This window comes from Syngnathoides biaculeatus, chromosome 3, assembly GCF_019802595.1.
Source record: "Syngnathoides biaculeatus isolate LvHL_M chromosome 3, ASM1980259v1, whole genome shotgun sequence".
Lineage (NCBI taxonomy): Eukaryota > Metazoa > Chordata > Actinopteri > Syngnathiformes > Syngnathidae > Syngnathoides > Syngnathoides biaculeatus.
The window spans coordinates 30,530,541-30,547,823 of record NC_084642.1 but is presented as its reverse complement, the minus strand read 5'-3'; the positions used below and the strand labels follow the sequence as shown (position 1 = coordinate 30,547,823).

General features: G+C 39.1%; 1 protein-coding gene across 10 annotated transcripts in view; it reads left to right on the top strand.

Moving 5' to 3' along the window:
* The window catches only part of myo9aa (myosin IXAa), a 122,976-nt gene that overhangs the window by 68,000 nt on the left and 37,693 nt on the right, over positions 1-17,283 (top strand). For all 10 annotated transcript variants that reach the window (XM_061815300.1, XM_061815303.1, XM_061815302.1 and 7 more), the window contains 7 exons: positions 1,525-1,651; positions 4,594-4,683; positions 8,541-8,657; positions 8,925-9,059; positions 11,867-11,988; positions 13,072-13,213; positions 16,299-16,494. In XM_061815300.1, coding sequence (XP_061671284.1) covers positions 1,525-1,651; positions 4,594-4,683; positions 8,541-8,657; positions 8,925-9,059; positions 11,867-11,988; positions 13,072-13,213; positions 16,299-16,494 — 929 coding nt within the window. The remainder of the gene's footprint in view (positions 1-1,524; positions 1,652-4,593; positions 4,684-8,540; positions 8,658-8,924; positions 9,060-11,866; positions 11,989-13,071; positions 13,214-16,298; positions 16,495-17,283) is intronic.

Sequence of the window (17,283 nt, the reverse complement as noted above, 5' to 3'; positions counted from 1 at the left end):
GATCTCGGAGCTCTATTGGGTTTATATTCCATAAGCATTTCTTTCATGTATTCAGGACCTAGACCATTTAGTGATTTATAGAGCAGTAGCAGAACTTTAATATCTTTTCAAATGCTGACTGGAAGGTAGTGTAAAAACTTTCGCATGCGAGTAAAATGCTCTGACCTCTTTGTTCTGGTCAGAACTTGAGCTGCAGCATTTTGAATGAGTTGCAACTGTTTAATTGCTCTTTTTGGGGAGTCCAGTCAGAAGACCATTATCGTAGTCAGGTCTACTTGAGGTAAAAGCATGGATGAGCTTTTCCTGGTCTGCTTCATTCACACAAGCCTTCACTCTAGATACAGTGGTACCTCCACTTACGAACGTCTATAGTAACAAAAAAATTCAGGTTACGACACGCCTTTTCGTAAAAATATTGTCTCTACTTATGAAGGAAATTCAAAATATGAAAGGAAAAGAATGGCGTTGGATTTTCCTGCTTCTACTGAACGCATACATCCTGTATCTTGATTTGTGTGGTGCGATAGACCTGCTCTCCCATGGGCTATTCCCGGAGCATTTTCCTGGTATCCCATTGGTTAGAAGGGACATGCAAACTCCACACAGGCGGGGCCGGGATTTGAACCCTGGTACTCAGAACTGTGTGTGTTCCACCGTGCCACCTTTAAATTAATTATATTGGTATAATTTAGACACACACACAAAATGGCATTTGAACAAGGGTGTGTAGATTTTTCTCTTTGCACTGTTTAATATTGATACTGTTATTTTTTTGTGCATTAAAAAATTTTAAAAAGTCAATGGTGCCTATTATACATGGGTATCAGCAAAATGGGGGGAAAAAAATGTACGCATCATAAATGTATACTGCCATGTCAGTATAAAATGTCGGTAACTTTCGCAGCAGTTCAATGTGAATAAATTGAAGGTGAGATTGTGGAAGAAGACAAAAGTGAAAATCCTTCGAGACAAAGCATAGGCAAGAGCTTTGGGACATAGGAAAGTGGTACAGTTTCCAGAAATGGAGGTGCTGCATTAGATTGTAGCAGAATGAAAGACCAGTGACCTCGCTATCAAAATTGTCAAAAATGTAATAGTTACGTTGCAAACATACAAAGCAGAATAATTTGTGGAAAATCCTCATAAAATACAGATTAATACTTCTTACTTTTAACATATGCATAACGGCAAATTATGTTTAGTAGTAGCATTTTCCTGTTTTTTTTTTCATTTTTATTTTTTAAATTTTATTTATATCTTTTTTTATTATACTCGAAGTGATAGTTTTTTTTTTTTGAAATCATGAAAGTAGTGGTGAAAGAGTGGCTTTGGAAGCAAAATACATTTTCACACCCGGCTTGACCTACGTTCAGACCTTAACCTTACATTGAACATAGCAAATATTGTAATACATTTTCCATCATTCTCACTCCCTCCCATTGCCATACAATTTGCATGGTATTGAATGTACCAAGTGTTATTTTAACACCATTAACTTTTTTTTTTTTTTTTTTTTTTTTAAAGGATCTTTTCTTTGCTATCAGCCATCCTCCACCTGGGCAACATTCGCTACAAGAGAAAAACCTACAGAGATGACTCTATTGACATCTGTAACCCAGAGGTGCTGCCTGTGGTCTCAGAACTCCTGCAGGTACTTCTAGAATCTCGATCATCTTCAAAACCAAGTCACTAAGGAATGTTTCCACATTTACACACTTAATCTCTGCTCTGCTTAATCAGCATTGACACTGACAAAGTGTAATTAATATCTGCAGAATTGCCTATCCAAACACCAAGATGTAAACGGGATGTTGAATACAATTGGAGCAAGGTGGTTTTCTTTAATTACTTTTCATAGGGAAAATATGGGATCCTGTTGTGAACAATACTGGGTGTTTTTGAGAGTCACATTTAGACACACGTAATGTTTTGATCATTTCTTAATCTATGTAATTGGTTTTGTCTGGGTCTCTCAATTGCTGTGCTTTCCAGCTGCAGTAGTAATCCTTCATTTTTCATTACCAGTAAGTCACTCCTGCTGTAACTCTCCACCCACAGTTTCTTTAATTTCCTGGGAGGTTGCTGTAGTTAATAAATACAGATGGGAGCTCTGTACTGATTCTCTCTCTTCCCCCCCGCCCCCCAGTGACAGCAACATGCCACTAATGTGATCTGAACATGAGATAATTATTGTTTGTGGACTACTGAATAATTGCGTTATTGTACATGTTCCACATGGTTTACCATTGCTATTGCAAGTTAATTGAGGATGTACCCATCCAACGTTTTTACTTCCGATTCGACACTGATATTTCAGCTTTGAGTTTTGGCCGGTAGTGATATCGATCTAATCTGGTATTGGCAACATACATATTTGACTTATTTTGTACTGTGTAATATTAGCAATGGCTTGATTTATTGACATCGTGATTTATATTACTCAATTGGAGAAAAATAATCAGAAACAGTAGGTAAAAGGAAAAATTTACCAATTTATTATGAATGTGAGTGGGTTACAATTTGTAACTGGTGTGAATGTTTTGGCCTCTGAGGGGCAGTGCAGCGTTCAGAATAAGATACAAACTTTACGGGGTCTCGCTATTACATCGATTTTGTTTTTTGTTTTTTTCTGTTTGTGTGTGTAATTGTTTACAGTGTAGCAAGCAGTTTTTTTTTTTTTAACAGTGTAGGAATGCGCATTGTGTTCTGTATCCTGATTCGCTAAGGGAAACCTGCATGTATGCTGCATCCCGATTGGCTAAGAGATTGTCGACCATTGTCAACTGCCCTAAGTAGCGCATCGTAGAAGCAGCCCTTGCCCCCATGGGGTCTAGGTGTACCCCCCATTGTGCCGCGGTGCGGTCCTGGTACTTAGGGCGGGTGATCACAGCAAAAAAATAGCAACCCTTCCGTAACTGTAAAAGCGTGCATTAAACACATTAGGGTCTCTAAGCCACGCGGAGTTAGTGAAAGGGTCGGGACCCTTCGTCTGATTGTCCGATCGCGGCAAAAAAAAAAAAAAAAAAAAAGAAAAAAAAAGAGGGATGCCCGGGTGCCCATGAGGGGGAAAAACTTCCATGTCATGACATTATGTGCATATGTGTACACAAGCGCATGCGCTTTTGAAATACGAGCGCTCGCGTGTACAAAGCTAAGTGATTCACTGAGCAGTCACAGAAAATTGAGTGACAACAATGGAATCAGTTCCAAATGCCACCACAATGATGATCGCAGCCATCCAATAAGCCGATACGTCATATTTCTATAAAGTCCCAACAAAGACGTGTTGTCTTAAATCTTAAAACCTCAATGTGGCAAAATCCATTTTAAACACGATCACCCCACACATTTTCTAAAGTTGGGAACAAAAAAATTGGATGCGACACTTCCTGTTTCACGTCAGCTTGCAATTATGGAACCATTGGGCCAAAAATCCAAATACAAATGTGACAGCATATGATGCATGTGTGCTCACATTCCATAAAATATAGCGTTATGTAGTTACTATTGTAATAGATGTACCCATAGAACATGTTGACAAAGGATGGAGACTTTTGACAAGTACCGGGTGGTGCAATCGCCTGCCTTAAGTACCGGGGTTGAGGGTCGGGGGGGGACTTGGACTTTGCAACTTAGAGATCATAGTCAATCTATAAACTGAATGTACCGGTAACTTTCAGAAATCTTTTTAAATCTACATAACTTTCGATGGGCAGCACGGTGTGCGACTGATTAGAGCATTAGCCTTGCAGTTATGAAGTTTTTGGTCCAAATCGCGGCCCCGCTTGTGTGAAGCTTGCACGTTCTGTCCGTGCCTGCGTGGGTTTTCTTCGGGCACTCCAGTTTCCTCCCACATACCAAAAACAGGCATTCATTGGAGACTCTAAATTGCCCTTAGGTGTCATTCTGAGTGCGAATGATTGTTTGTTTACATGTGCTCTGCGATTGGTTGGTAACCAGTTCAGGGTGTACCCTGCCTCCTGCTCAAAGATAGTTGGGATAGGCTCCATGACTCCCATGACCCTTGTGAGCATAAGCAGCTCAAAAAATGGATGGATAAATTTCCACATCCATCTGAAAATCCTGAAAGCCTCAACTGACCCATCACACCATGCAAACTAAAGCGGGAACTTGTTCGAATGAAAGCGCAGGTAGACTCTTGCCTTCTACAAATCCAGTTCCAATGATGTTAGGATGTTACGTTACTCATAAATAAAAACAATGATTTTCAAATCATGTTCAACCTATACGTATTGTATTTCACTGGAACGTGTTGCAGCCATAAAATTCAAAGTTAATGATTATTTGCTAAAAACTAATTTTATCAGTTTGAACATTAAATGGCTTGTTTTTGTCATGTATTCAATGAAATATAGGTTGAACATGAATTGCAAATCATTGTATTCTGTTTTTGTTTAACACAACGTCCCAACTTCATTTGAAATAGGTTTGTAAAAGTATACAGGGAGCTTGACCGAGCAAAGCAAAAACATTCAAACAAAGTAAATGTATTTTCTGTCAAGGACAGATTTATTCATGTATATTGTGGCTTCAAGCAGACTAAATGATTGTATTTTCTTGTGTCATGAGCAGGTCAAAGAGGAAATCTTGATTGAAGCTCTGACAACACGGAAGACAATTACTGTGGGCGAGAAGTTGATTGTCCCATACAAACTGGCCGAGGTGAGTCGTTTTCCTGTTGTATCGACCATAAGTAAATATTATAGTCAACTGTCGAGTTCCAAAATATACTGATGACTTGGAGCTGGTTTTGGTTAAGCACTTGCTTGTGCTGAAGATGTGTTAATGTATAGTGTGTCCGGAGGCACATTGCAAGTAACGTCCTCAGCTCTCCAGGCTGACCCCAGCCATGTTTAGAGCACACCTTAGGCCCCATGCTGCATCTCCCCTTACTCTCCCAGTTCTACTCAGCCACTCTAGGGCTGTAAATGAACACACAGAGATTGTCAGTCAGTTTAAATACTGAAAGGCATTTCAAGCCCCTCTATCGTTTTCATAGTGACCTCTGCTTGGAAAACAAACAAAAGTCATGGTCTGCTCATGAGAGCCATCTTCCTTTCTTTTTCTATTTGTCCTGTTCAGCTGTGTGGTCAAGCAGAAAGTGGGATCTATAGCCTCTTTACGCTGAAACAGTTTACGGTGCCACAGTGGACATTTTAAGATGCTAATGTGGTTATATGTATTCTGATGGATTTCTATTGAAAATTTCAGGACGACAGAACAAACTTTTAAAGGGGAACTGATGGGAAAAAAATAAAAAGGAAGAGAGGGTGAAAAGATAACTTAACAATAGGAGAGAAAAGACAGGACATTCGCTGTAAGAAAGATGAGGAAAGTAAATCATTATATGACACATAAGACACAATTATACAATCAGGATTTTTGGGGTCGATCACGGAGTTTAAAAAAACTGATAACCGGTCACCGACCCAATCACAAGATGGAGCAATGTGTCCATTTAAATGAATGAATAATAATTCATTCTGTGTACACTTGCATACTAAATTGATCAAGAAATATATTTACAATGAATAACGTTATCTTTATTCTTCTATTTATGCCAGTGAAGCATAGTGACAGAACAAATGAATGGTCTTATATTAAATGGCAGGAAGTACTTACAGTAATTAATATATCCACCTTTTGTCAATTATGTCATTGATGGGATCAGCATAAAATGCAAATTATTGGCTGATATCGATTCGGCTGATCAGATCGGTCTAGCTATAATATAATATAGAGCGAACAGGAAAAGGATAGGAGTGTAAGAATCCAGGACAGATCTTGTGGACCTGGCTATACAATTTAAGTTTGGTGGGGGTGGCTATGTAATTCTAAACATCTATATAATCACAGTGAAAATTAAGGCTTTACCCATGGAATTTGCATTTTATTGAGTTATGTATCCCAATGAATGTGTGGCCCCAACCAAGTCAATTAGACCCAGAGGTATTTGCGGGCACATGCAATTTAATTGACACTGTTTCGCAATCACAATAGTCTTCAGAAATGCCTTCTAATTGACCCCTCCGTGGATATTGCGCAATGCGCGTCACTGACCAATCAGAGGCCAGAGATCTGCATAAACCAAAGCCCGTTTTTGCTCCTGCCATTTTCTCAGACAACATTGCATGGTCCAGTATAGGTTTAGTTAGCGTTTTATCGCGTATTTGGGTTATTTAACAAAAAATATGGTTAAGAGGCCTAGTCACGGACTTTGTAATAGTGACGACAGGTATCCTGAAAGGCTAGTTGGTGGAATTCGATTCGTACCCTTTCCAAAACCGAAGACCCAGTACGAAAAATGCCTTCGATGGATCAAACTTTGTGGAAGACCGCATCATCAACTAAATCCATCTAATATCAACTGGAACAGATATGTTTGCACGAAGGTATGCCTTATATTTGATTTTCAATACACGTCTCGTATAAATGAATGAGACGTTCTCAGCTAGCATAACATTGCTACGTGTGAACGATTGACACACTTATTCTTTGTTGAGCGATATTTAGCGATGATCGGACTGCACAAACGTATCGATTTCTTGCTGGCTCGCGGCCGAAAGTTAACCAGACTGTGTTTGCACGAAGATATGCCCTAAATTTGATTTTTAATACACGTCTCGTATAAATGAATGAGACGTTCTCCGCTAGCATAACATTGCTCCGTGTGAATGATTGAATGAAATCAGAAGCATGGCGTCTCTCTCAGTTAAGATTGTATTGTATTTAGAATCTATAATATATCGTTGATTTGAATGAAATCAGAAGCATGGAGTCTGTCTCAGTTCAGAATGTATTGTATTGTATTTGCCATTTTTACTGTATGTCTTACGTCAGCGCACGTGGCGTGATGTCACTTCAGGAGGCGTGGTTAAGTGCCCTGTACGGAGGGGTCAATTGCTTCCGCGTTAAGGCCTCTTTTTTTTTTTTTATTTTGTTTTATTGCCCGCATTGGATCACGTGCCCGACAAATCACCCTGCGCAGCACCTCTGAGTAACTGGACGTGGACAACTAAAAAAAAAAATGTCTGCGCAAAGAAAGCCACAGAGATCATCATCGCGTGATTGGCCCATTTTAGTCAGATGCTGTGATGACGTGCTCACCGTTACGTCGTGCTCCACATACTACCAAAGCTATTGCATTCTTGATTGATTTTGCAGCATAATTTAACGTGTCATTTAGGTCCATTTGTTCAATGAGACAGTGTTCTACGGTCCCAATTGTTGTTGCTTTGTTCCTTGCTATGTAAAATAAAAACAGCTACTGGAAATGACCAAAAAGTGTGAAGGAAATTCCACCCAGTGGCATTCTACCCAATACCAGCCGTTGCGACACCTCTAACTTGGAGAAGGACTGCAGCAGATTTTCAAAACTGCATGCATGAGTTGCGCTCGAGTGTAAAGGCAAACTATGCGCACGATATCTGTAGTGATGTCAGCGCGGTCACCATTTCTGCGAGTATAAAGAGCCCCTTCAGGGTTCTTCAGTTGGACTGTAGGACACGAAACCAGCAACTGAAATTTAAAAATTTCAACGATTCTAGGAGAGTCACGTTAGTTCCAGTTCCAATAGATTCTCAATTCTTGCTAGAGAGTGTTCCTTACTTCATGAAAGGCATTATTAGACCAAGGTTTTCGAATGATATCTTTCTTCGTTGATTATTTGGGAGAAAAAGAGGAGCTGTTGCTTGAGTCATTCAGATGTTTTTCATTTAAAAAAATATTACTCACCTTTGCTTCTGAAAGGTCAAAGCTTTCCTTTGCAAATATAATTTTTTCTGAGATAGTTTGACAAGAAGCCTTTCATTAAATAATCTGTTCATGAAGCCTAATCCAGCCAAATGTGTTTAAACAGAATTTATTTACTTTGCTATATATTTACGGAACAGCGCTGTGCATATAGCAAAGCAAATTTTATTTCTGTAGCGCATTTCATACACGAGGTAACTGAATGTGCTTTGCATGATTAAAGGCATTTGAAAACAAAGAGATAAAACATTTTAAACGGCACAAAAAAGAATAAAAATGACAAACAAAATATAAAAAAATTATAATTACAACCGCATACAGTGCAAGTAATATGATCAAAAAGTATATATATATATTCTAAAAAGCATGCGAGAAAAAAAAGTTTTCAACCCGGATTTAAAAACATTCACACTTGGGGCTGACCTCATCTCTGTTGGCAAATTATTCCATTTCTGTGCAGCGTAATAGCTAAATGCTGCGTAACCATGTTTGCTTTGGACTCTGCGCTCCACTATTTGACCTGAGTCAGTCGATCTAGTATACATGTAAATTAGGTACACCAATGAGGGGGTCCTTTGGCATGCAAGTACCATTTGTTGCAATCCCATTAAATGAAACAAATGAGATGTAGTAGTAAATAAAAACTGCATAGACTAAAGAGCAACATGAATCCAGTTAAAGCCTCAAGATTGTTTCAGTGGCATGTAAGACAAGTCCTGCACATTGCGATGCATTATCTTACTGTACATTTGTGTATGTACTTGCAGGCGGGCACAGTGAGAGACTCCATGGCAAAGTCATTGTACAGTGCACTGTTTGACTGGATTGTCTTCAGGATCAACCATGCTCTGCTTAACATCAAGGACCTGGATGAACCCACCAAGGTAGCGAAGTAGAGACATGCCAAACAGCATAACAGCACATGATAAATTGCTGGATAGCCATGGAGTTATCCCTGAAATGATTTTGCTATGATTGGTTAGCGACCAGTAGAGAGTGTGTACACTGCCTCCAGCCCAATGTCAAGCAGCATAGGCCCCAGGCACCACAAAAGAAAACTGATGGATGCGTGGAAATTAGTCTGGTTTGACTGATGAGTTGATTATTTTAATTGTGAAATGATTTGAAACTATATTTTTTTGGTCACATAGATCTTATCCATCGGGGTGTTAGACATTTTTGGTTTTGAGGACTACGAGAACAACAGCTTTGAGCAGTTTTGCATCAACTTTGCCAATGAGCGTCTCCAGCACTACTTCAATCAGCACACCTTCAAGCTGGAACAGGTGAGCGCACAATTAAGACTTAGCACATGTCAAACGAAAGGTCTTCTTAAACATGCGTAGATCATTTTTCATCCGCATCCCATGAAAATGAGTCCCAGCCGTAGAAAAATGAGACCGTGCAACTTATTGCAGAAGACATATACAGTAATCCTCTGCTATATCATGGTTCTTGCTTCGCGATCCTGCTATATTTCAGATTTTTACTATACTCGCTATTTTGTTTAAACTTTTATACTCATTGTGTGTCCATTTTTGTGTCAGCCATTGCTGTTGCTCGCTCTCAACATATTATGTTTAGGTCTGTCACAGTGGCAAGTTTTGTCAAATGATATTTTCCCCCCAAAACGTTCAAGATGAACAATTGTATCATTGACTTTTTTTACATTTATGCAACTGATATAATATTACGAGAGCATTATTAAGAATTGGACACATTTTGCAAATTCTACCCTGGTAATCAAATACATGAGCACAACTATGTAATGTTCTCTCATTTACTAAAAGTGAGGTCATCGTTTCACAATAAGAGCAGGTCAATAAAAAGAGAAACTGATGTGTATTTAAATAAAGTGCTGAACTTGAGAAAAATAACTTTTTGGGGGGGCATCTTGAGACAACAGGAAAAACTCAATTTTCATGCAAATTTTAATTTAAACAAATCTTAACATTTGAAAAGTTATGTTCATTAAAAAAGTTGGCTTTGTTTCATAATGGCTTTTCACATGCAATTTTAATAAGAGCTCTTGGTGGAGTCTTCCCACTGAGAAGTACAAACAAAAATGAGTCTGCCTGTTCCATTCTAAGTACCTCTTGTTCCAAATCCAAAATCCTCTGTTGCCCATTTTCTGATCTTTCTCTAACTCAATTTACATGCTTTCACTCTCTCTTTACTTGTCTCTAGTCTGTGAGGTGTCAGTGATTTCAGTAGATTAACACCTGCAATGCAGATTTCATAGGCTGAAAGGTGGCAGAACTTAAAAGTAAAAACTTAGATGTGATTGGTCGCTACAGTTCATAACGACTATAAAGTCTGTAATATGTTGTGCGGCTTAAAATAGGAGAACCTTGTATAGTTTGAAACATAAAAGTTGTTTCCTTTGTATTTATGGAACAACAATCAACCCTACTTTTCATCTGATTGGTTAGCACCAAGACAGGACTGGTACTTTTAGTGGCTAGTGATTTGCTGGAGCACTTACGTGACAGACACGTTTTTTTTTCTTTGGTGAGCAGTTTTACTAATTTCTTCATTTGAGGAGCGACTTTCTAAGTCTGAAAAGCAATTATTTGAAGCTTAAACACACCGGGACCCAAGCAATGATTATAAAATAAAAATATGCCAATATAATTGGGGAGTTGAATGTAGGGTTCCAGCTAATTAATATTTTAATACTCGAGTATCCTACAAAAAATTCTATCAAACAATATTATGAATCTCCATTGCAGCCAAATTGTAATTTTGTGATACAACAGAATGTCCCAAGTCTAAATCACCAAGGACTGTATCACTATGAAACAAAACTAAAAAGTGACACGCTATACAGTATTGCCCAAACTATCAACTAACTACATTCAAATTCATCCAAGTGTTCTACAGTATAGGGTTGATGTCGGATTGTGCAGGCCAAGTTTATCCATATCAAACCGTCATTCATATCTTTTTGAACATTGATTTATGCATTGATGGACACTCTTATTGGAATAGGAAAGGGCCAACTCCAAACTGTTCCCACAAAGTTAGAAAATGTCCAAAATGTAAGCACCTGAGCTTCAGTGTAAGGAACTCTGAATGCTTTATCATACCAAGAAATTTTGGACATTTAAACAGTTTGGGGATTACCCCTTGCTGTTCCAACATGTCTGTACACCAGTGCACAAAGCAAGGATGAGAGAATTTGATATGGAATATCGTGACTAGCCTGCATGAAATCATGCCCTCAAGTCAATAGAACACCTTTGGTTTGATTTTGTATGGAGAATGAGCCAGGCTTTGTTGTCCAATATGAGTGTGTGACCTCACAAATATGCTGTTGGAGGAATGGGTCAAAATTCATATAAAATCACTTCTAAACCCTTTTGAAGTTGTTATAGCTAGAAAAGGTAGACCAACATCACATTAAACCAGACATGGCCTGAATTTGCAATACACTTTAATTCAAAACATATCTGTTTATTAATATATTTAATAAGAGGGAAAAGTATTAATTCATTCATATTACTAATAAATATTCTGACCACACTTTCACCGGATCTTGTCACAGTTTATGACTTTGACACCCAGGCAGACAAGCGGAAATCACATGCCACTCCACCAGGCCCCACCTCTTAAAGGGACATACATGTACGCAGATGATACAATACATAGAGTATCTGCTGAAAAATGGCGTTAGTTTTGTGTTTCAATCTCGACATTGTGTCTGGGAGGGTAAATCTACGCAAAAATATTTCTTTGTCTAGGGTCTACCCTGGCCTCCCACCCAAAGATAGCTGGGATAAGCTCCAGCATGCCCCCAACCCGAATGATAAGCATTATGAAAAATGGATGGATTAAAAGAAGTTTTTCCTATAGTAAGAGGTATCGTGTAAGTATTTTAGTGAGAGAGATCTAGAGAAGCAGAGACTGCAGCGTTTTTCATTAAACATTTCCTGGATTAAGTTTTTATTGACTAAAGCTCTTTCCCAAGGACACAGGAAAAATAACTGAGACTGGGAAGTAATATTTGAAAGCAAAATGGCCTTAGGTTCCTTCGGTTTTGTGTAAGAGTAGTTTTGTTGAGTGCTGAGTATATTGTTTGTATTCCCTGTAGGAGGAGTACAGGGCGGAGGGCATCAACTGGAGAACAATTGACTACATTGACAATACAGGCTGCATCAGTCTCATCAGTAAGAAGCCTACAGCTTTGTTCCACCTGCTGGATGAGGAGTGCAAGTGAGTCTGCTGTTTGGTTATTTAAAAATATGATTCTTTTTCCGTTAGGAAATACAAATCAGAATTAGAATCAGATTTGCCCAAATGCCATCAAACGCATGAGTCGAAAAACCAGAGCTATGTTCCACTCCCTATATTGTGTTGATTAGATAGATAGATAGATAGATAGATAGATAGATAGATAGATAGATAGATAGATAGATAGATAGATAGATAGATAGATAGATAGATAGATAGATAGATAGATAGATATTGTATTGAATAACTTGCCTCACCCCTCAACAACATGAATCTTCATTTTACCAAGAATTTTAGGATGTATGCTTCCAACTCTGCAGATTTTTTTTTTCTGAGCATAACAAAAGGTCCATCACAGATTGGTTGGATTAGTTTGTCGTGGACAAATTTGTAAACGCTGACTTTAACGCTATGAAACATCTTTCAAGTGAAGTAGAAGATAAGAATCAGAAAGTCTGGCCCATTTGTCCAAGATCAGTGGCATTTATATGATTACATTGTATCATCCTCAGTTTTTTTTTCCTGCTATAATATATTCCGACCCACCATTTAGACACTGAAGTTCCTCTAGCTTTGAAAAGCTGCAAAGCATCGGGTCTGTGTTGTTTTGATTGAGCTCAGATTTCAAAACCCCTGGTGTCTCATTCCTTCCCTCTTCCTGTAATCTGTTGATTTTCCGCAGCAGTTCTGGCTCTTGATAAGAAAGCAGGAGACCGTTTGACTTAAAATGACTACAGTGTCAGAAGACAGGATGTCTAACTGGTGAAAGATCAAATCGTTTTAACTCATCTGAAAAATAGTGTTTGGAGGAAGCAGAATCTCATTGTACGGGTGGAAGATGTTAGTTAATTAATGTCATTTTAACATTAGATGAACTTATGAGGCATGAGTTGACTGTTGCCAGTTTGTTTTTCCTTGTCTGCATTTGCAATGTGTCTTTAAACACTGTTTTTTTTTGCAGAGCTCCTCCCTCAAGATGTTTTCGTTTCGAGTGCAGATTTCAAAAAGCATTATTGTTCTCTTTGCCAAGATTGTTGCATGTTAAAAACTTGTCTTTGATTTCAGCTTTCCACAAGCCACCAACCAGACATTGTTGGACAAATTCAAGCGGCAGCATGAGGGAAATAGGTACATCGAGTTCCCTGCTGTCATGGAGCCTGCCTTCATTATCCGACACTATGCTGGCAAGGTCAAGTACGGTGTCAAGGTTAGTGTTCATTTCAGTTTATGATTGTACTGTGCATTTGTTTGAATGCACAGTACTCTTCTCTCAAAAAATTAGGAGACAATAAGACCAACATTTGAATCTATTTTTTTCACAACACTGAAGAAACTCTTCACTAAAACCATATTCAGCCATTTAACCTGTGGTAACCAGATTTTGTGTGTAAATTGAAACACTTTGCCAACTGAGTAGGAAGTTCAGAATCATAGTAAACACTGAGGAGGAAAAAACATGAAAGGCCATATGTAAAATATTAACATGAAAAATAATAAAAAGTGAAGAATTCTTTGCCTTTACTACTGTAGCCTACTCTATCACAATAGCTCCTATGATCAATTGACCTGAAAAGATGCAATTTATTCTAAATTAGCCGAAACAAAACCAAAGATAATAGGTTAAACAGATCCAGTTTTCCCAGAGAAGTGCTCCTTAAACTGGCTCTCAATCAAGGGCAGGAACCTTCTCCTTTTCTTTTCGGCTTGTCCCGTTAGGTCTCGTCACAGCATGCCATATTTTTCCATGTTTGCCAGTTATATCTCCTGCATCTTCCTCTCTAACACAAACTCTCCTCTTGTTTTCCCCCTACAACATCCATCAACCTTCACTTGGTCTTCCTCTCGCTCTTTTGCCTGGCAGCTCCATCGTCATCATCCCTCTACCAATATACTTTTCTCACTTTCTCTCTCTGGACGTGTTCAAACCATCGAAGTCTGCTCTCTCTATCTTTGTCTCCAAAAGAGCCACCATTAGGTGTCACTGTGATTAGCTCATTTCTAATTCTATCCAACCTGGTCACTACGAGAGCAGAGCTCAACATCTTCATTTCCACCACCGCCAGCTCTGCTCTCCGTTGTCTCCTCAATGGCACTGTTCTGTAATTCATACATCATGGCTGGACTTACCACTGTTTTATATACCTTGCCCTTCACCCGAGCCGAGTCCTTTATACTAGCAGAGACTCTTCTGTTACATAAGACACCAGACAACTTCCTCCAGCCGTTCCAACCTGTGTGGACCCGTTTCTTCATTTATTTGCCACACTCACTATTGCTCTGAACTGTTGACCCTAAGTATTGAAAGTCCTTTACCCTCACTATTTCTTTTCCCTGTAGCGTCACTCTTTCCCCTCTAATTCTCTCATTTATACATATACAGTATCTTATGTTGTATGTGCAAGAATGTCTTACATTTCATCTAACTTAGTCTAATCCTCATTCCATTCCTTTCCGGTGCATGCCTCCACCTTTCTAACTACTCTAATCTGATCCCTGCTTTCACTGCAGATCACATTGTCATCTGTAACATCATGGGTCAAAGGGATTCCAGTCTAAGCTCATCTGTCACCCTATCCATCAGCACTACAAAAAGGAAGGTGCTCAGGGCTGATCCCTGATGCAGTCCCATCTCCACCTTAAACTCCTATGTCACCCCTACAGAACACCGCACTACTTTTCTGCTGCCTTCATAGATGTCCTGTATTAATCTAACATACTTCTCTACCACTCCTGCTACGTTCTTCTCTAGGTACTCTGTCAAAAGGTTTGTCTAGCTCTACAAAGACACAATGCAGATCCTTCTGACCTTCGCTGTACTTCCCCATCAACACCCTAAAGGCAAATAATGCATTTGTGGTACTCTTTCTATGCATGAAACCATACTGTTGCTCGTAAATACTCACTTGGTTTCTGAGTCTAGGCTCCACGACTCTTACCCATAACTTTATGTGGTTCATAAACTTTATTCATTATTATTAACTTAATTGCTCCAGCTCTGCACATCACCCTTGTTCTTAAAAATGAGAACAGCGTACTTTTTCTTTAATTTCTCAGGCATTTTATCACCTGCTAGAATTCTGAACAACTTGGTCAAAAACTCCACAGCCACGTCTCCTTAGATGCCATACCTCCACAGGTATATCATCTGGACCACCTGTCTTTCCATTTTTCACCATATTTTATGCCTTTCTAACTTACCCGTTACACATCATTGCCCCTGCCTGGTCCACCACAATCTAATTTTCTTCCTCTATCAACTCCTCAATATATACTTTTCATCTCTCTATCACACTACTAGCACAAATCAACTCATTTCCATCTGTATTCTTAATCACCCTAACCTACTGCACATCCTTTCCTTCTCTATCTCTCTGTATGGCCAACTTGTAGAGATCATTTTCTTCTTCTTTAGTGTCCAAATTGGCATACATATCATGTGCCTCTTGTTTCGCCTTCGCCACCTCTACCTTTGCCCTACGTCACATTTCAATGTATTCTTTTCTCCTTTCCTCAGTCCTCTCAGTGTCCCACTTTTTCTTAGCTCAGCCCTTGGCTTGTATGATTTCCTGTAGTTTGAGTTTTCAGAACCCAGTCTCCTTCTCCCGTCGCTTACCAGAAGATACACCAAGTACTCTCCTGCTGCCAGTCTCTCTGATCACCATGGCTGCGGTGATCCAGTCTTCCGGAAGATACTCCTGTCCACTGAGAGCCTGTCTCACCTCTTCTTGAAAAGCCACACAAGACTTCTTTTCTCAGCTTCTACCACACGGCTCTGTGCTCTGATTATCTTTTTAATCCTCCTTCCGACCAGAGTCCTCTTACACACCACCATCCTATGCTGATGTGTTCACCACACTCATTTCCATTCTTTTGCAACCATCATCAGTCCCTCCTTGTTCCTTTTCTGGATGCCGATATACCCATTACTTCTTCATCAACTGTTTTCCTTTACTAATATGTCAATTACAATCAAAGATAGCAACCAATACTCAGGAAAGCTAAACAGGCCACACATAAATGTTAGATGTAATAGGCTTCCACTAAATATAGAAATGTTACCAGAGAGTGTTTGCAATATTGTCCAGCATAGCGTAAACACTCAAACATTGTTTCACCTATTGTGCCCATCTTTCTGTCTTTTTTTGGGTTACTTGTGTGAGCTGTAGCCAGTATAGATTGTTGTGATATAGCATTACACAATTCATTCTTAGATTTGAAGATGTTGTGGAAATCCTGCAAACCAGAATATTATATTTTCAAACTATTTGCCTCTCTGTGCCACTGATATGCAGGATTTCAGGGAGAAGAACACGGACCATATGCGACCAGACATTGTGGCGCTGCTGAAAAGCAGCAAGAATGCCTTTATCTGCAGTCTGATTGGCATCGATCCATCAGCTACCTTCCGCTGGGCGGTACTTCGTGCTTACTTCAGGGCCATGGTGGCTTTCAGACAGGCTGGAAAGAGACACACACCCAAGAGGGCTGGTGAGTTCAGTGCACATTGATGGTTATAGTCTGATGGTCATAGACCAGGAGTGTGAAACTGATTTTTGTTGCATGCGAAAATTGTTGGCATGGCATATAAATGTTTATATAAATGTCACCTTATCATAGTAGTATACATACACAAAAAAATCACGGATAGCTAGTTTTCAAATCATCAGTTTTCAAACTATTGTGCTAAGTGTTGAAAATGGCCTCTCTGTTTGATGGTGCAATGTTAAGGGCTCAACAAACATGGTGACATTTGTGGTTTCCTGAAAATTGATGGTTTTGGAGATGTGAAGTTTCCGTATGGCACCAGCAATATGTAAGATAGGGTCCCTGGTTGAGTAATAACATCACTTCACACAAAAGGTTTATGCTTTTGTCTCATTGGTCTAACTTGATGAGGCTCTTAGGAGGATAAGTCTCCCCCTGAACACTTAGCCATCAAATATAGTATGCTCTTGGCCATTGGCGGTTCACTGTTCGTAGCCCCGCATATTCGAGGAATTTGCGCTTAGTTTTTCTTTTACCCCATTTTCATGATGATAAGTTGCACTTCAGACTTAATTTTTTTCCTAAATAGATGGGCCATCTTATCATGTGCATGCCAAGTTACAAAATCTGTAACTGTTGTTGTGGCTACTCTAATCAAGTATAACTTAAAGCATGCAAAATTATCACACCACAGCAAACAGAATATCATAACTAGAAAATAATAAAACAATGACTGAAGAAAAAATTGACAATTGCTGTTGTGGGATAATTTTAGTTTGAACTTGACACTGT